Below are 19,650 nucleotides of genomic sequence, written 5' to 3' on the forward strand. Positions count from 1 at the left end.
TGTAATAACATCAGAACCACCAGGATAGAAAAACAGCACGATGATGACTGACACTATTCCTTTACTCCTAGAGCAAGTGAGGCTTCTCTTCAGACTCTAGGCTAAGACTACAAATTGTCACAGGCAACTTTCAGAAACACCTTAAAATTAACACATTTTAACGAACAAAAGAAAAAAATGAGCACTGTCCCTGTAAGTCAGTTTGAGGCTTCTTAAGGTGCTCTGTCTCAGAAATGAAATACCTATTATCGCTGCTAGAAACCTCAGCTCGCAGGCTATAGCACTTCATGCCTGAAAATTAATTTCAGTTGACATATTACCCTAAATTGCTGACGCAGTTTTAGTGATCTGATTTTGGTTTGACAGTCAAGGATGACAGCCTAACGCTTCCGCATTATAAAGCCCAGCTTTCTGTTGGCTCTGGAGTCTGTACCCCCAAGTCACTGGAGGTTATACTTTAAATGCACACATACCTGGAAGTCATCCCTTAGGGCACAAAGGAACATCCCTTAGGAAGCTCCACAAGCCCAGGAATAAGGTAAGGGCAGATGTGAAAGGCAACTGATCCAGTATCCTAACAGAGAGCTTGAATATCCAGGTTAACAGCTACGGAAAGAACAGAACGCGTTGCACACAGAGCTGCCTCATCTGCTTACCGCTGCAGGAAGACATCATAGTAGTCTCTCTTCATGCACTTTGCCGTGATCTGTTTGTACTCCTTCAGCAGACGTCGGATGGCATCACTCAAAGCTCCATACAAACAACGCTCCCCATCAAAAGTGTTTGCCTCACATTTTGCTCCTGCAAAATGATCACAGGTACATGGCAGCAAGCAGAATTAAATCTTTCTCAATAGTTCCCGCATGGCTGCTGAATGAGTATGACTTCTGGCTGGTGACATGTTTCACTGCGATTCCCTACGCTACTGAGCATATTTACAAAAACTAAGCTCCCGTTATATGTGTATAAACTAAAGCTGTTCTCCCACTGCAAAATCCCTTCCTGAAGCAGCAATGACTCATTTAAACTGACCCTGGTAATAAGACTCTCAGCATGGCTCCAGCAATATTCTGGGAAGAATCTCACTGTACAAAGACTGCAATCACTTATTAGACTTCTAAGAGCGCTTTCTAGAAAGCATTTCTGCCTTGCACAAAGCAAGGGATGTCTCTTTAGGTTGGACTCTGCTAGAGATTTGGAGGGCACTTGTATTCTGTTATTTTACAATTATACAAGTGGTTGATTAAGATGCTCTAAATGCAGTGGAAGACACAAAGCTTTTGAAATGTGACTCTGCACTCCGATTCCTCTGCCAGAACACAGAACATCACCACTACCTAAAGGAATACGGGTGCTGGGAACCAAATGGGCAGGCACTTTGCCTGGAAAGTTTGTCTTGCTTTGTTTGAGATTAGTAAAAGCCCTTGCATTTCACCTTTAAGTCTCGACTACAAAGCAAGGCTATCAGAGGAGTACAAGAATACTTTACACAGACAATTCTTCAGATGAAGTACAATTCTTACATTGGCACACTTGCAACAGCAATGCACCCTCACAACATCAGTTGTGATTTCAGAAAGTCATGCTGCCTCAAATCATTACAAAAAACTTCCCTGTAGCAAACTCAAGCAGCAAATGGCCTGCATAAGGGACCATGAAATTGTGTCCAGGGCTTCCACTGCGGCCTGAGATTGCTAATTAGATGGGTGGTTGTAACAGAAGAAGTTTCCACAGGGGACAGCTAGAAGGATATACAATCCCTACAGACCAGTATGGAGAAAGATACTGCACCCATAACCAGCACACTTTTGCTCACCGTTGGCTAGAAGATAGCGTACAAGCTCCTCATGTCCACAGAGGCAGGCATAATACCTGAAAATAACAAGAGAAAGAAAATTAGGGATATGGTAGGAAGCAAAATTCAGTGTCTGGGTGCACCACAGCATGCACACCTCAGTGCTGAGACATCCCTGCTAAGCTTAGAAGATGACTCCTGATAGGAGTGAGGAATTGCTACTGAACAGCATAAAGCCTGACCCCGGCAATAGACTAAGCGGGATCTGTTCCCAGCACTCCTAGGCACTGCTGTCCTGCAAGGAGATCTCAAGGTCCCAGTCTGGGTTCAATATCTTCTGTTGCACCACCAGCTGCCAAATCCATCCTCGTTTCAATAGAGTTCATTTCACGGCCACTCAGCAAATCCACTGAACTCTCAAAAACACTCCTTGCTCTTTCTGTCATCAGCCTGAGCGCTGCTTGCTATGATAACAGGGGAACAGCACCCACATCGGACGTACAGCAAATCCACCCCTCCATCCTACTTACAGTGAAGTTTGTTTCCCCTTTCACAGTCTAAGGCTTTCATGATTCTCTTTCACAAGGATCACAAACTGTCCTACACATTAGGAGAATTCTGTAACATGCACTGCAGCCAGCAAATGTTATTCTACCTTTACTTTGGGAAGTCATTCTGTATTCTAAATATAATGCAGATGTCTAAATGCATTTTTGACATGGGTATGTGAGGAGGTAAAAAGGTCACACTACCCTCCTCGGCATGGGGATTCCTCAGTACCTACTGCGTGTTCACAGCCTTGCCAGACAGACTGTGATGGCCAAGCCTTCACCTGAAAAGACCTGCTAGAATGCCATAGACTTTGAGGCGGGAAAAAGCCTAACCAAGGCCAAGAGCAGACTGTTCAATTAAGGTAATTTGGTCACAAAATTAACCACCCTTCTGAGCATTACTACAGCAAGCATCAGTCAGATGAGGAGACAAAGCCATATTTAACACAGCACCCGCTGAGAAGAGAAGCGGAAATATGTAGCCAAATCTCCCAAAAAGCTGAACCTGAGATGTTTCGTAATGATGCTCCTAGCAGCTGATGCAGAGGGAGCAAAAGAGCTCTGAAAGCCCTCCCCTCCCACCCAGCCAGCGCTCTAGGCTGCAGGACTCACAGAGGTGTACTGTCCCATTTATCACGGACATTAATTTCCACATCTCGCTGTTCAAGAAGGTATCTGGAAGAAAAGGGAGAGCAAAGTTATAACTTCATGCAGCTACTAAGTCAGTCCCATTCTCCTCTTTCAAAAGACCTAACTGTGAGTTTCTACAGTAACTTCCTAAGGTATGACAGGGCGTTGCATTTGACTTGGGGAGCTGTCAGCTATGGCTGAAGGGGCATCAGTGAAATCCCCAACCCAAAGAATGGCATTCTGCAGCAATAGCTTCCTTCAGTCTTAAGTGGAGCACAGAGGGAAAGATGAGACTCAAACCCACCCCCTGCTGACCCCCAACAGGGCAGCAATCAAAAAGAAGCCTGAGCACTTCAGCAGTTCCTTCACATTCTCCAACAATGCCACAGCCTGGATGCTTATGAATAAGTGGTCAAATTTACAAGGCCAAGGCCAGACACCCATCCTCTTTGAGGCTTCTCTTCCCACAAGTGTCATTCCAGATTGCTCTTAATTTCTGCCACTTCCTTGTCCTGCACATTTAGGCTGTATCAAACACTGCCAATGCTCCCTCTTTGGCACCTCTAGAAGCCAGCCTTTGCCTTGCACACAAATCTCCTCACACAGCCTGGCTCATGTCATAGCCTATCCCCAACTACTGCAACAACCATCTCTCCTAATCACGTGTAAAAGTCCCTCTCAAGCCTTCACAAAGATTCTCACGTTGCTTTTTTACCTCATCCACCACATCAGTCCTCCCTTTCACTTCCTATCACTCACATGTCTTTCCCGTCTCAAACTTCAGGTTCCTTTGACCGCATTCAAAATCCCAAGCAACTCAGCTCGTTTCTACTCAGTTCCATGTGATCAATTTATCCCCTCTGCTTTGACAGCATCCCCACACCAACTATTTCTCCACTATTGCTTCTATGCTGGTCATCTTAAGCCTCTGCAAGGCCACCTGCAGGGCCCCTCCTTCTACGTTAAACCTGCAATATACTGCTTGCAGTGAATTAACCTAACATGAACACACAACCGGTAACAAGGTTCCCCAGACCTCCTCTCTCTGCCTATTTATCCCTCATTAGCAAGCACCTTGGAACAGAGAGGCTCCTCTGATTATCTGGGAAGATCTGCATGTTGGGAGCTGGAAGAATCAAGTAGGATCAAAAGGTGAAGAACAGTCTTAAGAGTCAAACCACGAGATGCACCAGAAGAGTCTGTTGTAGGCGCTGGGTCTTTGCATTACAACATCCACTCATGGTGCAGATGAGCCCGTCTGATTGCTGACCTGACTCACTGCAGCGAAGCCACACTGCTCCAGCAGGAGCAAGGAGACCTGACCTAACATTTTGGAGCCTGGTATTTCTCAGAGATACTACCCCAGTCTACAGCACAAGGTGTCTAAATAATGCCACGTTTACTTCCCAGAAATCTAGCTTCCTGCCGATGCAAACACAGTTTCCAACGGTAGAGAAAGAGCAGCTGAAAAGGCTTTTGCAAGGACACGGCCACAGGCAGCGTCCATGCTGATCAAGTACACCATATCTGCCTGGCGTTCAGGTGCCTGAACTGTAAGAAAACAGGCAAACCTCATACAAGCCTAAGAACACTAACAAACACGCAGTGTACACACAACCCCTCGGCAGAAAGCAGGGCGCGTATATTTCTGTTTCCCAGCCCAGGCCCCTCCCGGCCCGGCGGCTGCCCAGGGACACTGGGGGCCGCCACAGACCCGCGGCCAGGGCAGGGCCAGGGGCGGCCGTAAGGCGGCACGGCGAGGCCGGGCTGCCCCGCCAGGCCCGTCCCGCTTCCCCGGGCGCCTGAGGCAGCCGCTCATGGGGGGACGCCGGGAGCCCGCCCCGGTCCCGGCCGCTCGGCCCCAGCCCGCCTCACCGCACGCGGCTCACGTCCCCCTTCTTGCAGCTGGTGAACAGGTCGCTGGTGTCCATGGCCGGGGCAGGCCGCGGGGCGGCGGCGCCGCATTGACGCGGAGAGCGGTGGGCAGCCGCAACGGGCCGGGCCGGGCCGGGCCGGGCCGAGCCGAGGAAGGGGCCGGAGGGGCAGCGCCGGCCGGACGGAAGCGGCGGCGGATGTAAACACGGGGGCGGGCGGGGCGGCGGCGGCGGAGCGGCCCCGCTGCTGAGCTGGCCCAGCGCCGCGCCCGCAGCGCCCCAGGCGGCTCGGAGGAGCAACTGCCCGCTGGAGACACGGGTGGGGCGGGGCGGGGCGGGCTACTCCAGGACACGCGTGGGATGGGGGTGCTGCTGCTCCGCGACACGTGAAAGGGGAGGGGGGGGGCGGTCTGTTCTAGAACAAGTATAGGGGGGGCCCCGGTCCAGAACGTGGAGGGGGCCTGGGACACGTGGCAGCAGGGTGCCAGACCACACGTGGGATGGCAGGGAGCTGGCTGGGGACACCTGCTCGGGGCCACACGTGGCACAGGGACACACGTGGCACAGAGGTGCACACACATGCAGGGGCTCTGCTCTGCAAGAGGCTCATGCTAAGGCACCTTGGCAGGGAAGAGGGTCCCTGGGCTGGCCCTGCGAGGACAGGGCAAGGGACAACCCACAGACTAGGATCGTCACCCCACACCAAGAGCCAGTTCCCACATCCCGGGCACCCGGCCTGGCTCAGGGCTCCCACAGCAGCCTGCCATTCGAGGACTAAGGAGGGCCCTGTGGGGCTGGGGGTGAGGACCCTGGCCCACACCGTGTGACCAGATGCACCCAAGCAAAGCACTGCACAGGTCGGTGTTCAGACACCCAGGAGGTGCGTTTTATTGCAAAGAAAACAAAACCACAACCCTGTCGCTTCCAGGGCCAGACGCGAGTGTTTCTAAGTGTTCTCCGGCAGCAATCCCAAGCAGTGGCCAGGGCTGGCAGACAGTTTAGGTCCAGCAGGAATGAGGGTGTTGAGAAGAACGGCTGGGAGCCTGGCTGGGAGCAGAGCTGGGCCCACGAGGCTCTCATGAGCCAGCACAGATGAAGGTGCTTGTCGTCTCTGTCTGAGCTGCCCCCAAACCCTCTGTGAAGGAAAGAGGTGCTTCTGCGTGGCTGCAAAGGCGGACGGGAACAGACTCCCTGCTGATGGCAGTGGTTGCAGTGGGATCCTGCTGCAATGCTCTAAGGTCATACTGCAATAATCCACACTGTAACGTATCCATCTCACACTGCATCCTTTGCCTGGAGGGATCCTCAAGATGGGATCTTGAACTGTATTCTCAACCTGCATTACATACTCCACAGCATAGGTACTGGGGTCACTTCTCATTGTTCCTTTACACCCTACATACCATGAGGCGGTCTGCAGGACGCAAAGTCCTAGCGCCCATCGGACTCCATATTATGGACAATTTTCCAGACATCTGGGCAACATCTCAGAGTAATATGCAGCTTGGCTATCCCAGACCACATCTGGCCACCATCCCACAGAGACAGACAGCCACTCTGATCTTGGCTGTGCACCCAGCCAACACCATTGCCAGCATTCCCTGGGGCACAAAGCTCTTCACACCTGCACCTGATTCTCTCTCTGAAGAAACACCTCCATTTCAAGCCAGAGCCTCTGCTTTCTGGCTGTGCTGCCCGAGAGGAGAGGGTGCAAGCAGAGGAGAAAGTGGGGAGATGGAGCTGAAACCCGGTATTGCTACCCAGGGTCTCCAGGGGATGTCCCATCTCATTGCTCTGCAGATGGGGATGTCCTCATACAAACCACCCCCTTATGTGCCAGGTGCAAGCGCCCCTGCTCACAGGCGAGTCCAGCAAACCCCTCGTGAATGAAGCAGGTGACTGTCCTAGGCAAGTCAAAGGAAACAAACACCCACAGCTAAGAGCGGGGAAAAGTCCTTTCTCTTTTCTGATTTTTATGTTTCGTCTTCAACTTCCAGCAGCCAGCAGGTGTCAGTGCGATCAAACGTTTGGACGATGGGCACTGAAGTCCCAATAGGTGGAAAACAGTTTTCCACGAATTATTTTGTCTCCTGCATCTGCTCTGTCGCCTGGGAAGTCCAGGTCTGGCCACCACTCTGAGAAGTCCAGCCTTGACAGTTTTTCTTAAAAAGAAGTTTAACTACATTAAGGTGATAGAAAAGCTTCCTGTTACAAATGCTAAGACAAAGTTTCTCTTCCTCTTTAAACCCCCTCTGTGCAGAGCTAGAAACCCAAGCACTGAACAGAGCTAAGTGGGCTGTCAGCAGCCTCTGCAGTGCTCCCCAGCCTGCAGGTCCTGTCTCTGCAAGGCTGGTGGGAGAGGGACAACAGTGCAATCAACTTAACAAGATCAGCCTAGTGCAAAAAAACCGATACAGAGAAAACCCAAATGGTAAAGGTATAAAAAGTATCACCAGACTAAAATGAAAGGCTATTAATCAGTGGATTTCTGGAGCTAAACAGATCATACAGCCAGGTGCACGCTGTCAGAGACAGCCAAAAGATTGTTCTCAGCCTTGTGACAGCCACCCTTAGACAATAAGATCGCCTGGATGCTCCGGATGCAGGAGAGAGCTTGGTTTCTTTAAAGTTTGAAGACTCTACACCAGATCAGGAGGTGCTGAACCCAGCCAGCAGCATTGCTTTATCAGCACCTTGTTGCTTCTCTGAATTAGTCAAGTGGAAAGAGGACAGGGCAGCAAAGCAGCTCCTAGCAATGACGTGCACCAAGGAAGTGCTTTGGGGGTGAACTGATTCACATTGGATTGGTGGTGTTATCTTTTTAATAGCCACTGGGCATTAAAAACATATTTAATGAGGATTATTGGACTTAGAAACATTTATACAGTGAAACTGCCTAAAGGCCACAGCCATGCCAGGCCCTGTTATGCTAAGTGCTTATACAAACTCAAATTTTAACTCCATGCTTTAACTTACCATATTGTAACAACAACTTGCATTTAATCCTGTGAGCCCCAAAGTGCCATCAACACAGCCACTGAACTTGTGCAGTTTCACCACACAGACCCATCAAACTCAGCAGGAGCCATCAGCGAGGGGTGATCAGAGAAGGGCCACATGTGGCTGTCCACGTACATGGACTGGTCCCCATTATCAACTGCTGGGGCAGGAAAGGGAACTCCTCTGAGCATCTCTGCAACCCTACCAAGATACAAAAGGAGCTGACGACTACCACCTCCTACAAAACACAGGGAAAGGTATGGAGGCAGGATAAAAAGACTGAAAACCAGAATCTGGATAGGAAACCAAAGGCTATCACCTTCCTTGAATCCCTAATAGACTGATATCACGTGGTCCTACATCAAGGCGATCTGTGATTCAGTCTGTATGCAAAGCGCTATGCAAAATGAAACAACAGACTCCTGTACCTTGACTTCAGGCACTCACATCAGGGATGAACATGCTAAAAATATCTATACATACAGGGATAGTTTTACAGGCTCAGCATCAGGCTGCACCATCTGGGGTCCTTCTGTACAAAGGTTCCCTTAAAGACCAAATGTGAAGCTGCATCTTGCAGTAAGCAAGCATGCAGGTCACCGTAACAGAGAGGAATACGGCACTGTTGCCTCTGACCGAAGCAAGTCCCTCAATCCCTCGATGACAGAAGAAACAAATGTTCTGGGATTTCAGGCTTGACGGTACTGAGTCTCCGTTTAGGTAGGGCTCAGAGAACAATTATGCATATTCACGTGCCTTTTATCACACTTCTTCAGGGAGCTGAAGCCTCAAAGTTGCCTGAGGCATGCCTGAGAAACGTTCATTAGGGAGCTCTTAGATCTGATTCTCATCTCATCAGAACTGGCTTTTACACTTGCTTAAATGCAGTGATTTTAAAGATGTTACCCTGATTTACACCTGTGGGACATTAAAGATTCCCCTCCCCCTCCAGGCAGGATGCTGAAAAGGAAACAAAAGGACCAGAAATTTACCTGTTTCCGAGTTTTTACTTTTCTCCCTGTTTAAAAAGTCTCACATAATCTTTACATTGACCTCAAAAAGACCAACTGAAACCAAACTATGCTGGAAAACAGGAGTGGAGAAGGCCTGCCAGTCTAAAACTGAGACTTGGACAAGGGAGATTTTGCTGCTGACTTCACAGGCTGTTGCGTGGAAGAGGCATGTGAACGTCCTTTTTGAGCAACTCTCCAACCTAAAGCAAATTTCCAGCTAAGATGCTGCACCATGGCACTGAATTCTCTGCAATCAGTCAAGCAAGGGTAAAGTGCTCAAAATTTGCAAACTCAGCTTGGAGCTGTGGAGCTGAAAAAGGGAATGGGGCTGTTTGTGGTGCAACGGGGGAAATGAGATGACAGTGGGGTATTTTCCCCAATGTAAACATCAGCCCATCTAATTAGCAGCTGAATGCTAGAGCACTAGAAAACCTCTTAATTAGCAGCTGAATGCTAGAGCACTAGAAAACCTCTTTTCACATGTGGAATGGAAACTCAGCCCAGGACATCGACTGAGTCTTGGCTCCCCTCCATGCAGAATGCACAGGTTTTACTGCACCTGCAGGGACTGAATGTGATCTCAAGGTCAGGATCTGGCTGCCATAACTCCAGCTGGACTCCTGAAGTGAATTTACCCCCCAAAGCTGGGTTTTTGGTGGCAGGCTTAGCCTCACCACCTTGCTTCTCAAGCCTAGCCACTCTCAGCCACTACCAGAGAGCTACAGTAAGTGCATTTAAAGGTGATGAAAGCATTGGTGCTACTGATAGGAACACACACACACAGACCTACAAACCCACCCCTCCCGCTTCCCTCTTCAGTGATCCTCCTGGCTCCAAGCCTCAGATGCAACCTCAGAACTTCTACTGGGAAAACTTGCCCAAAGACTTGACCTGTTCCAAGCCTTTAAGAAGTTCCTGAGAAGCCACCTGATCCTGTGGTCCATCAGTCAAGATAGGAGAGACACAAGTGTATTTAAGGGGGTGGTTCCCTCCCTTGTTTTTCTAAAGATGTGTGTCTTCCTCAAACACATCTACATCCTCGCTCGCCTGCTTATTGATCAGGACATCCCAGCTGTCAGGGCCATTGATGGTGTTTCCACCGTTCACGCTTGGCTTCTTCTCCTGCATTTCTGACTGGCTGTCGCTGGCCACATCCAAGGTGGGGTTGTCATGGCAGCCGTTCTCAACAAAGCGCAGCTCCTCGCCGTGTGACTGCAAAGGACAAGAGGAACACAAACGGAGACAAAAGAGACAGGTCTCAACGCTGCTGAGAAGCACAAGCAGACGAGGCTATGAGGGTCACCGAGGACTTTGCAAGGTCAGGGGGAAAAGATAAATCTACTCCTAGCCCAGCCCTCACAGTGGAATGAGCTGTCCTGAGCACATCAAGGCACAGGTATGCATCTCTCTTACGCCTGAATGGGCTTCCTTGCTGCTCCAGTAGTGTATCCAGCGATGTCCCATAGGTGGACAGGGGAAAGCAATCTCCCTCTTAACTTTCCAGTCCCCTCCATCCCAAGGGCTAAGAGTCTAGCCACCTTCTCCACCTGTCCAGTACTCACCATGTTCTTCATCTTGGGCAGGCGTCTCTGCCAGCAGTTGTATATGAGTCCCAATACAATGATGATGGCACAGATGGAGCCAATGATCACCAGTACAACAAAGAGTTTCCCATAATCACTGCGTGTCTGGTTGGGGTGCGACTGGCAGCTTGTGGTCGTTGAGTAGTTCTGGATGCCAATCTGCAAGGAAGCAAGGAGTACACTAAATCCCCTGGCCTGCAGCCTGGTGGGATCCTGTTCAGACTTTCCAGGGTCCAAGGACAGGACAGAAGAACTAAAAGCCACGGCTGGGGAGTCAGGATGTATGCTGTCTTACATGACTAGAAGGTGCATAACTAAATACAAAACCACCTTGCACAAAAGCTAACAAGTCAGCAAGTGACAGCAGGCACAATCTTATCTTGATCACGTGCACGAAGATCACACCTATGTGCAAGACAAGGAGGCTTTCATAAGAGAAACTGGCCAAGATTAAGAGTTCCCGTGACAATGACCACTGATGGGTGCTTTTGTGACTGTTTGACAGAGAATATAACCATCATAAATAGGTTTCCATTAAAGCTTTGGTCCTAAGAGGGCATAGTGCTCTTTCCGAGGTCTTGAGAGTGGACAGCTGCCCACTGATCCAAAAAAGCTTCGGAATAGCTGCCCTAGAAAGGGCCTCCCTGTGGCTGTCAACAAACAAAGCCCAACATCAGTCCCAGTGACTTGGCAGATTTCAAACAGGCTACGTATCAATTCGATAGTAAGTATGACGGGTGTAAAGAGAATATCCTCCCTCCTCTCTCCAGTCTTCTGCTAGCACAAGGTCAGTGCGATGAGCAGCGTTTCATTTATTGATAGAGCCAGAGAGTCGAAGGCATGTGGCAAGGCTGCTCCAGTAGGATGCACGTTAACACAGGGTCACAGTTGCAAAGTCAAACCTTGCACCAGCACAAATCCTTCTTTCTGTACAGTTCTAGCTGCTGATACTTCAGACGCACATTTTCTACAGGGCTGGCTTTTCGCACTTTCTCTGGTGTAAGCCAATCAATACAGCACTGAGCACTTAATTTGCTTTGTCTAACTGCACCAGTTTGTTAGGTCAGGGAAAAACCCGAGAACAGACAGCCAGCAAGGCAGTGGCCCAACTCCGCTGCTAAAATCAGCAGAATTACTCCAGTAGTGTAAAAAACCTGAGCAGAATCAGGCTGTCAGTGCCTACATATCCCGGAACTCTAAGGGGCAAAGAGATCACGGGATTAATTTGTCCTCATCCCGAACCTCTTCCAAGCTGTCCAGGGTTAGAAGGGAATACACGAGGGCTAGAGGTGGCTGGCAGAGGAGCCTGGCGTCCATCGCCTCTGGTCCTCTGCCTGCCCCTGTGTAGGCAGCCATCTAAAGGAGTGAAATGCAGACCCTGAGGTTGTAGGAAGGAGGTGTATGAATGTGTCTCATCTACTAGAGACTCCCACCTTCTTCAGCAAAGCCTGAGCTAGAGAGAAGCCAATGTATGTAAATCAGCTGTAGGGTAAGCAGGGCCGGATCTGGGAGTCTGCAGCACCCACATTGCCACTGGCAGTAATGTAGAAGGGATGGGACCAAGTATCCCAACAAAATGAATGCGTGAAAAGCAGCTTCACAATGAAGCCAGAAAAGCAGGGAGGGAATAACCCATAGTTACTCTCTTAATAGGAGCAGACATTTGATGGCCTGGCAATTACCAGAGAGGGGAGAAGGGAGTTTGCCAAGTGTCTGACTCATCTGTTTGCCTGCTGTGGGTTCAGCACTCTGTTAGGCTGAGATATGCTCCTGGTTTTCAAGTTGCTTATTTTAATTGTATAGCTAGTCTTAACAAGTAGATGCAGGCAGACAGGCTTTTACCTCAGCTAAGCTCCTCTTAATGTCCCCCAGTGCCATAAGAACATCTTTTGTAGGGATGACACCTGTAAAGAAGGAGAAGAAGAGATCAGTGCTGCTCTTGACTCAGGTCAGCTCAGTCAGATGTATTCATCAATATGAAATCCCCAACACAATGGATGCAGGGGAGGACACATTTTTTTTCATTGACACTTTATATTAGGAGGCTGAAAGAACACAAGGACCACAGACAAGGATACCTCCAGATATTCTTTAAAGGAGTAAAAAAAATCCAGGCACAAAGTGATACCAGAGGCACCCAGTTACCCTCCCACAGCCACAGCAGCTCTTGGGCTCTGTGTCTGCTCTGGGAGCAAGCAGCAACAGCCAAGAAATCATGGAGGCAGGTGCCTATGCTGCCCACCTCCCCACCCACAGCAACTTGATCCTGAGTTGCAGCACTTGAGATGTTCTCACAGAGGTCCATGCTCACTCATTTACTTTACTTTATTCACCAATGCTCACCTTTAGCAGCGGTGTTTTGCTCTGCAGAGCAGCCTGGCAAGGCGGCATGCCTGGCACAACAGCAGAGGCTGCAGGAGGTGGGCAGCTTCAGCCAGGGAGCCACCAGCCCACACTGAGCCACCTCCTCCTGGGACCCTCCTTCCCTAACAGCTCCCAGGATGCTCTCCCAGCCAGGAGAGCAGGTGCAGATGGGGAAGATTTAGAGGCTGAGGCCCATTTCTCCCTTCACTTGCACAGCAGTAAAAAGAGGGACTGAACAGAAGTATAATTCTTCAGTGCACAAAATACTTCAGCTCCCAAGGTTCTAAACTCAGGGATATCTCCCAGCCTGGCTGTGCTGCTGGAGTTGAGACCTGTTTTCTTCTCCAGGACGTCCCTTCTCATGAGGGCATGAAGGTTTCACTTTAGAAGAACAAATACTCACCAAAGCCTTTTCATTGGCACATGGTCCAGCCCAAGGGCTTGGGAGAGATGCAATGATTTAAGGCACCAATACAGCAAATACTACTTAAACATTCCTCTACTTTCCTATCACTGTGGGGCATTTTAGAATACTGTTGGGATTTTTTCCATGTAGGCCGTAATGTCAACACCAGAGGCCTCCATCACTAAGCAGGCAGCAAAAGCATCCCTTTACCAAAAAGAGATTAAAGAGATGGTAAAATGTTCCAGCCCAGCCCGCTTTTCACTGACAGCTTTTGCTTCTTTGGGGATGCAGGGGAGGAACCACCAGGACTGGCCCAGTTCACACACGACTTAATTCTTAAGTTAAGAAGTGAACTAAGAGCTGGGTGTCACATCCTGCCATCGCAGTGGCCTGCCCATGGAGGATAGTATAGAAGCATTGGGAGAAAGCTGGTAGATGCTCAAGTGAAGGCAAACCAGGGAGGCAGCAAAGCAGGAGGCGAAGCGCAGAAGACAGAGCTTCGTGCAATCAGTGAGGGACAAGCCAGGAGGTAGATGTGAAGAAAAAGTCGTGTCCTCAGTCCCCCTCCACATCCTTCAATTCCAGTTAACACTGGGAACTGGTGGGACTGAAAAGAACTGGAAAGCAAAAGCTCCTTCCAACACGGCTGAGTACCTCCAGTTGGGAGCCCCTGTCACAGGAAGGCTCCTTCTCCCAGCACTTACCCTGTTCCCCTGCCAGTGTCATTAGCAAGTGCTTGTCGTTCTCATTGGGTTTGCTCAGAGAGATCAGCCAGCGGTCCTGCAGTCCATCTGCTTGTCTGGAGAAGGCGTCTTCCACCAGTGCCAACAGCTGGGGACCTCTCTCCAGCCGAAACTCCTCCTGCCACAGGAAAGGGACCCTGGTGAGCACACGGTGGGAACAGGGCAGATGTAGCAGTGCAGGGCTGGCACAGTGCAGGGCTGAGACCCCCAAACCCAGCAGTGCTAAACCTGGCACAACGCTCCCCAGCACGTCCCCAGCACTGCAGGCTGGACCCACCTGCCTACCCCCAACACACTAACCCCCCTCCTCAGCTCCTGCAGCCACCACACACCCCACCCCACGCCAAGCCTGGCTCCCCCGGCACACGGGGATCCTGAAGCGACATTCTCGTGTAAGGCAAGAAGGAAGCAGCCAGCGCTGGGTCAGCGGGTGCTGCTCAGCCTGACATGCTCCAGCCATCCCTCGGCGGGCTCCTTTGCCGCTTTCTTACTCCTGTGTTTCTATTCTTATCTCCAGTTGCCATGCCAACCTGAAGGCCACATAGATGATTAATAAAATGGAGAGCGCTTGTTGCCATGGCAATTCAAAGCACTCAGGGCAGGCACAGGCCTGTGCCGAAAATGGCCTAATTGGAAAAGACACCGATAGCTGGGGCCTGAATCACAAGGGCCCGGCAGTGCCTCGTCTCACCAGGTTAGGGCTTTCGGCACAGGGATGCAGCAGCAGCGCAAGGATGCAGCGCCAGGATGCAGCACCAGGATGCCCAGCTGCAGCTCCTGCCCGCAGGCCCGCCACCAGCCTGCAGCTGTTTTGGGGGATGCAGAGGGAAGGGGAGCAGCTAAGCCCAAGAGCAGGAGGAGGACAGAAGTGAGATATTTCTACTGATGGGGAAAGCAAAGGCTGCAGAGCACTGATAAATTTTCCATCGTGGAGAAAAGGGATCTGTGAAGGAGCCAGAAGGCACACGGACCGAGGTGGAGGTCATCTCCTGACGCACAGCCAGGTTCCACTGAACTTCCAGGATCCTGCAGTCCTCACTTGGGCAAAATTCTCAGATATATTGAGTGGGAGATGTGCCCAGAGAGAGACTGAAGTGATTCCCTTGCCCAGAGCCCATTAGGAAGATAAATGGGCTGCCAGCTTAACCCATCAACACAGACATCATCCCCGCAGCAGGTAAAAGCCTGGCACTATGAAGAATATTAAAGCTCAAGGTGCATCCCTCTGGAAGGGGTTAAGCATCCTCCTTGTCCTTCAGCTTTTCAGTGGGACTCGGTACTGCACCAGATCAGGGCATCAAAACATAGGAAATGTGCGGGAAATCCCCATTCACATTAATTTCAACTACAGCACTTGCAATGCAGGTTCTCCCTGGTGACCCTAGAGATCCAAACACCAAAGGGCTCAGATAAAGAAACCAGAAAACAAAAAAGGGACAGGCAAAGGGTAGGTGAGCTGCCCAAACTGAGCAAATTACCACGGGTAGGAAACAAACTACATCAACATCAGTGGAAGGAGAAGAGCTTGATTCCAGCTTCAGCCATACAAAGTGTTAATGGGAGGCAGGGAAAGAGGCAATGATCATGTAAAAATATGTATGTTGACAAGTGTCCCTTTGAATAAGAGGGAGGACAGCACAAATCATTCACTAGGAAATATGTTTTGAAACATGAAATCAAGTAGAAAAACAGTTCAGTCCTGCTTATCCCAGGGCACCGTCTTCTTTCAGCAAGGCAGAACTGAGGACTCAACAGTAATGACATAATTTGGTCAAGACACATCTGCTTTTCAGTTCTTGCCCTTCCAGTGGTTTAAACAACACAAATGCAAGTGACCACAGGAAGGAAGCTACTACATATTACAAAATAAACCAGCATTTAAACTCCACAGAGATGGGAGAAAGAGCAACGGGGACTAGGACACAGAGGAAACCAGGCAGCAGGACTCTGGTTTTCAGGTCCCTTCCAAACCAAATCATTCTATGATGATCTTCTGAGTTGCAACTGTGAACTGTAGCAGCAATACTTAAAACCCTCCAAACTGGTTTGCTGAAATCAGGAGGGAAGAGACTGACTTTTCATCTACCCTTAAAGCAGTCAGTATGCTTTACTGTGTACAGGAATTCCCATTTTCCAAGTCCCCAAAAAGTTCACCTTAAAAAAAAAAAAAAAAAAAAGACCAAAAAAAACCCAAACCAAACAACTCACCAGCAGTGGAAATGGGTCAGCATCACAGAGCCACCCTGCAGTAACAAAACCATGCAGCTCTGCCCAGAGCAAGAGCCGCAGAAAGCCATAGTGCTGACACACGAGGCCAGAACACAGTTCCCTGATGAAACATTTCAGTCTTGGGCTGTCAGGCTCATAATCATTTCTTAGAATTATGAAATGCACCTTGACCCCAGGCCTTTCACAACTGGTTTTAAAGTGCCTGATAAAAGGCCCAGCAGAGGTGAACGAGCCCTTTTACCAGGGATCCACAAGGGGCTCTGGGCTCATGAATTAACTGCAGCTTTATGGGGATGGATGGACAGGCATTGGATTAGCAGAGCGTGGCTGGCTAACAGACCCAGATAACACACAAGATAACAGGATGGGGAGAAGAGGCACTTAAGGAAGATTTAGTGACAGCTGCTTGACACTGAACCATTCACACTGCAAATGGGGAGTCCCTGTTCCTCTGAGCCATCAGAGGAACGTTACTGTATCCTGGAAGGAGGGGAAGGAAAAGGAAAAAGAGGGAAGAATTGCACTTCAATCCTGCCATATTTCCTACCAGCAAAAGGTGCAATGTTAAAAGCTCTCATGTCTCATGACAATCTAGGTACTGACTGGCACAGACTAACAGCCAGAAGTTGGTAAAAGATCCAATATGGGACTGACATGTGCTAGACTTTGAGCAAAATCATCTCTCTCCACCCACTCTTTTCCCTTCTGGGGAGCAAGAATATTTCTGTCCTCCTCCCCTCCTCTCCACAGCCTCTATAAGGCAGTTGAGATTTAGCGCCTTTAAAATGTTTTGTGGTGAAAGCAGACAGCAAGAGCTGTGCCTGCCTCCACTTCTCTAAGTGCTATTCCTCCCATGCCATCAAATCTCTTTGGACTGACTTACACAGTCAATGTTATCCGACATATTCAGGATGATGTAGTTTTTCCCCACAAGGTTGCTCCAGTCTTTGCAGATCACCTGGAGAGACAAGAGAGACAGCTGTGTTCAGGCAGCAAATGCAGCTCTCCTGCTGAAAGCACAGGGTACACAAGGGACAGGAGCACGGAGCTGTGCCATACCCCCAAGAAGCACTTCTCAAAGGATGTAAATGTCCTCTAACTCCCTCTACGAAGGAGGAATCACCATTTCAGTGCTAGTGCATGGGGCAGGGACAAGGTTACTGTGCCAGCCGGGCACAGCCCAGCTTACCTTCCACCTCTATCTAAACTCCAGGACAACTCAGTGGAAAGCTCTCTAGCCTGCAGTCTTATTCTGTACGTGATCAGCACCTAACACAACATAAACCTCACCAGGAGCCTCTGTGGTCCTTAAACTAGCAAGACAGAGTGGCACTTTGCAGGCAGGATAGGACACACAGAGGGACTAAGTCACTTGCTCAGGCTCCTGAGTACCATGGGGCAGAAAGGAAAATTAAAAACTTCCCCTGTCACTTCCTCACCAGTCAGCTCCTGCTACTTAGCTTCCCTTTACCAGTTTGCTGGATTCAGGAACTGCAGTTCACCTCACACCTCCTCTCCCACGAGCTCTCCTAGACCAGCATCCTCACAGATTGCTGTACCCTCCTCCACCTGCTCTGCATCTGCTCCCTGCAGGCAGCAGCAGCAAGAATAGCACTTCCTTCTCACTTGCTTTCCAAAAATCCCTGGGGCCATTTTTGTCCTGACGCTTCCAATAATGCAAGCTGAAGAAACAAGGGGCTTTTGCTGCTGTGCATGTCCCAGAAGGCAGGTGTTTATTAGAAGCAGGATTCTGTGCAGCATTCGCTGGGGAAGACGTGAGGGGTCAAGGCTTTCAGCAAGGGTGATGGATACCCTTAAAAAGTGCTGTGAAAAACTCTCCCTAAAATTCAGTTTGGCCTGAGTGAACAGAAGAAGCTACTTCTACCAGTCAGACTTAGGGACGCGGGTAAGGTTAGACACTCACCAAGAAAGAAGTACCCAGGTATCTCCACTGCAACCTCCCACCCACTCCCTGCTCCCGGTGCTACCTGTGCTGAGTCCCAGGGCAGCTCTGTTGGCAGCACGGCCACGCGGGCATCCCCAGCCTGCGGTGATAAGCTCCTCTCTGCTGTCACAGTCTCAGTGGCTGACTCTGTGTCATTCCAAACAGGATCCAGCACAGGTTCATCAGCCCTGTCCCACGGAGACGCAGAAGAAGTGGGGTGCTGCTCGCTCCCAGAAAGAGTCTGGGTGCCTGGGAAGCTGCCTCCAGGAGAGGGTGTCCCCGCAGGCATTTCCACTGTCTGCTCCATTTCAGTTAGCACCGTGGGCTCCAACATCTCCCACCCCACCATGGTCTCTGAGACCTCCTCTCCGGCCGAATGTTCTTCCCCACCAGCCTCCACTGTGGTCTCTGCAAGCTCTGCTCTTGTGGCAGTCACAGTCAGCTCCAAATCTGCTCCCCCAACAGCCCACGTGTCCCCAGCTGTCACCTCAAAGGGCTCTTCTGAAACACTGGGAGACCTTGCAGCAACAGTAGTAGAAAAAATAGAGGACACAGGCAGAAGACCTGGTCCCATGCTGCTCCCAAGGTCTAAGCCTGGAGAAACAGAGTCCTCTTCTTGCCCTCCTATGGCTGCCTCAGTCACAATACCTGGCCTGGCAGAGGCTGTGGAAAACAGAAGGGAGGAGGAGTCCTCTTGGCCCACTGGTTCAGAAGATGTAACCTCTGGCCTGGAGGTCTGGAGGCTCTCCACTGCTCCTCTTGAGTGGTCTATAGGGAGCAGCCCCTCCTCTTCCTCCAGAGCGCTGGAGAAAGGTGTGTGCAAGTCAGACTCTACAAATTCTGCCGGTGGCTGGACAGTGGCTGTTTCCCAGTTGTCTTTCACCTGTGTCCCGTTCCCTTTCAGCAGGGCCTTCTGAGATGCAGCTGGAAAGCTGTAATCTAAAAAGAGATCCAAAAGACTATATGTCACATCCCAAGTAACCACGAACTCTGGAAAAGGCAGAAAGCTGGCCTCATTAGACGTGTCTAGCCACAGTTGGGGTCAAATGGCAGAGACCCTCTAAAAGCAGGTAGCCTGCCACTGAAAAGAACAATCCTATCTGCACTTCCCCAGCTCCCTGTCCCATTCCAGAGAACTCAGTTTCCCTAGGGATAATTCACACGTTCATTCTCTCCACTCCTTTCTGTCATCTGAGGCATTTTCACAGACAACAATAAAAAAGATGCCAGGTGTCAAAACTGTTAAAGGTGAGGTTATGAGTGTTAGCAATCAGGCTGGGACAGAAAGATTTGTTTCAGATGGGATTCAGAAAGATACAGGGTGGTAGCAGCAGTCAGCCACAAACTAAAGGGGAAATACTAGGGAAGAGAAACAAAAGCACAGCAAACCTGGCACACCCAATACCACCAAAACCTGAATCAACCTGGGCATCTTTGAAATGCAGAACTTCAGTTTGTACAGCATTTCACAGCAGAACAGTCACCCCACAAACATCTGCATTTTGAGACTCCCGTGT

General features: G+C 50.0%; 2 protein-coding genes across 2 annotated transcripts in view; both read right to left on the reverse strand.

Moving 5' to 3' along the window:
* The window catches only part of ABTB1 (ankyrin repeat and BTB domain containing 1), a 28,562-nt gene extending 23,519 nt beyond the window's left edge, over nucleotides 1-5,043 (reverse strand). The window contains exons 1-4 of the mRNA XM_037384186.1: nucleotides 4,852-5,043; nucleotides 2,959-3,021; nucleotides 1,817-1,872; nucleotides 657-801 (exon numbers count right to left, since the gene is read on the reverse strand). Coding sequence (XP_037240083.1) covers nucleotides 657-801; nucleotides 1,817-1,872; nucleotides 2,959-3,021; nucleotides 4,852-4,907 — 320 coding nt within the window. The 5' untranslated portion in view covers nucleotides 4,908-5,043. The remainder of the gene's footprint in view (nucleotides 1-656; nucleotides 802-1,816; nucleotides 1,873-2,958; nucleotides 3,022-4,851) is intronic.
* A 2,611-nt stretch (nucleotides 5,044-7,654) lies between these two features.
* PODXL2 (podocalyxin like 2) overlaps nucleotides 7,655-19,650 on the reverse strand; it is a 31,648-nt gene continuing 19,652 nt past the window's right edge. Inside the window, exons 3-8 of the mRNA XM_037386902.1 lie at nucleotides 18,177-19,072; nucleotides 17,072-17,146; nucleotides 13,921-14,077; nucleotides 12,289-12,350; nucleotides 10,426-10,605; nucleotides 7,655-10,075 (exon numbers count right to left, since the gene is read on the reverse strand). Coding sequence (XP_037242799.1) covers nucleotides 9,866-10,075; nucleotides 10,426-10,605; nucleotides 12,289-12,350; nucleotides 13,921-14,077; nucleotides 17,072-17,146; nucleotides 18,177-19,072 — 1,580 coding nt within the window. The 3' untranslated portion in view covers nucleotides 7,655-9,865. The remainder of the gene's footprint in view (nucleotides 10,076-10,425; nucleotides 10,606-12,288; nucleotides 12,351-13,920; nucleotides 14,078-17,071; nucleotides 17,147-18,176; nucleotides 19,073-19,650) is intronic.

Source organism: Falco rusticolus, chromosome 4 (assembly GCF_015220075.1).
Source record: "Falco rusticolus isolate bFalRus1 chromosome 4, bFalRus1.pri, whole genome shotgun sequence".
In the NCBI taxonomy this organism is placed as follows: Eukaryota; Metazoa; Chordata; class Aves; order Falconiformes; family Falconidae; genus Falco; species Falco rusticolus.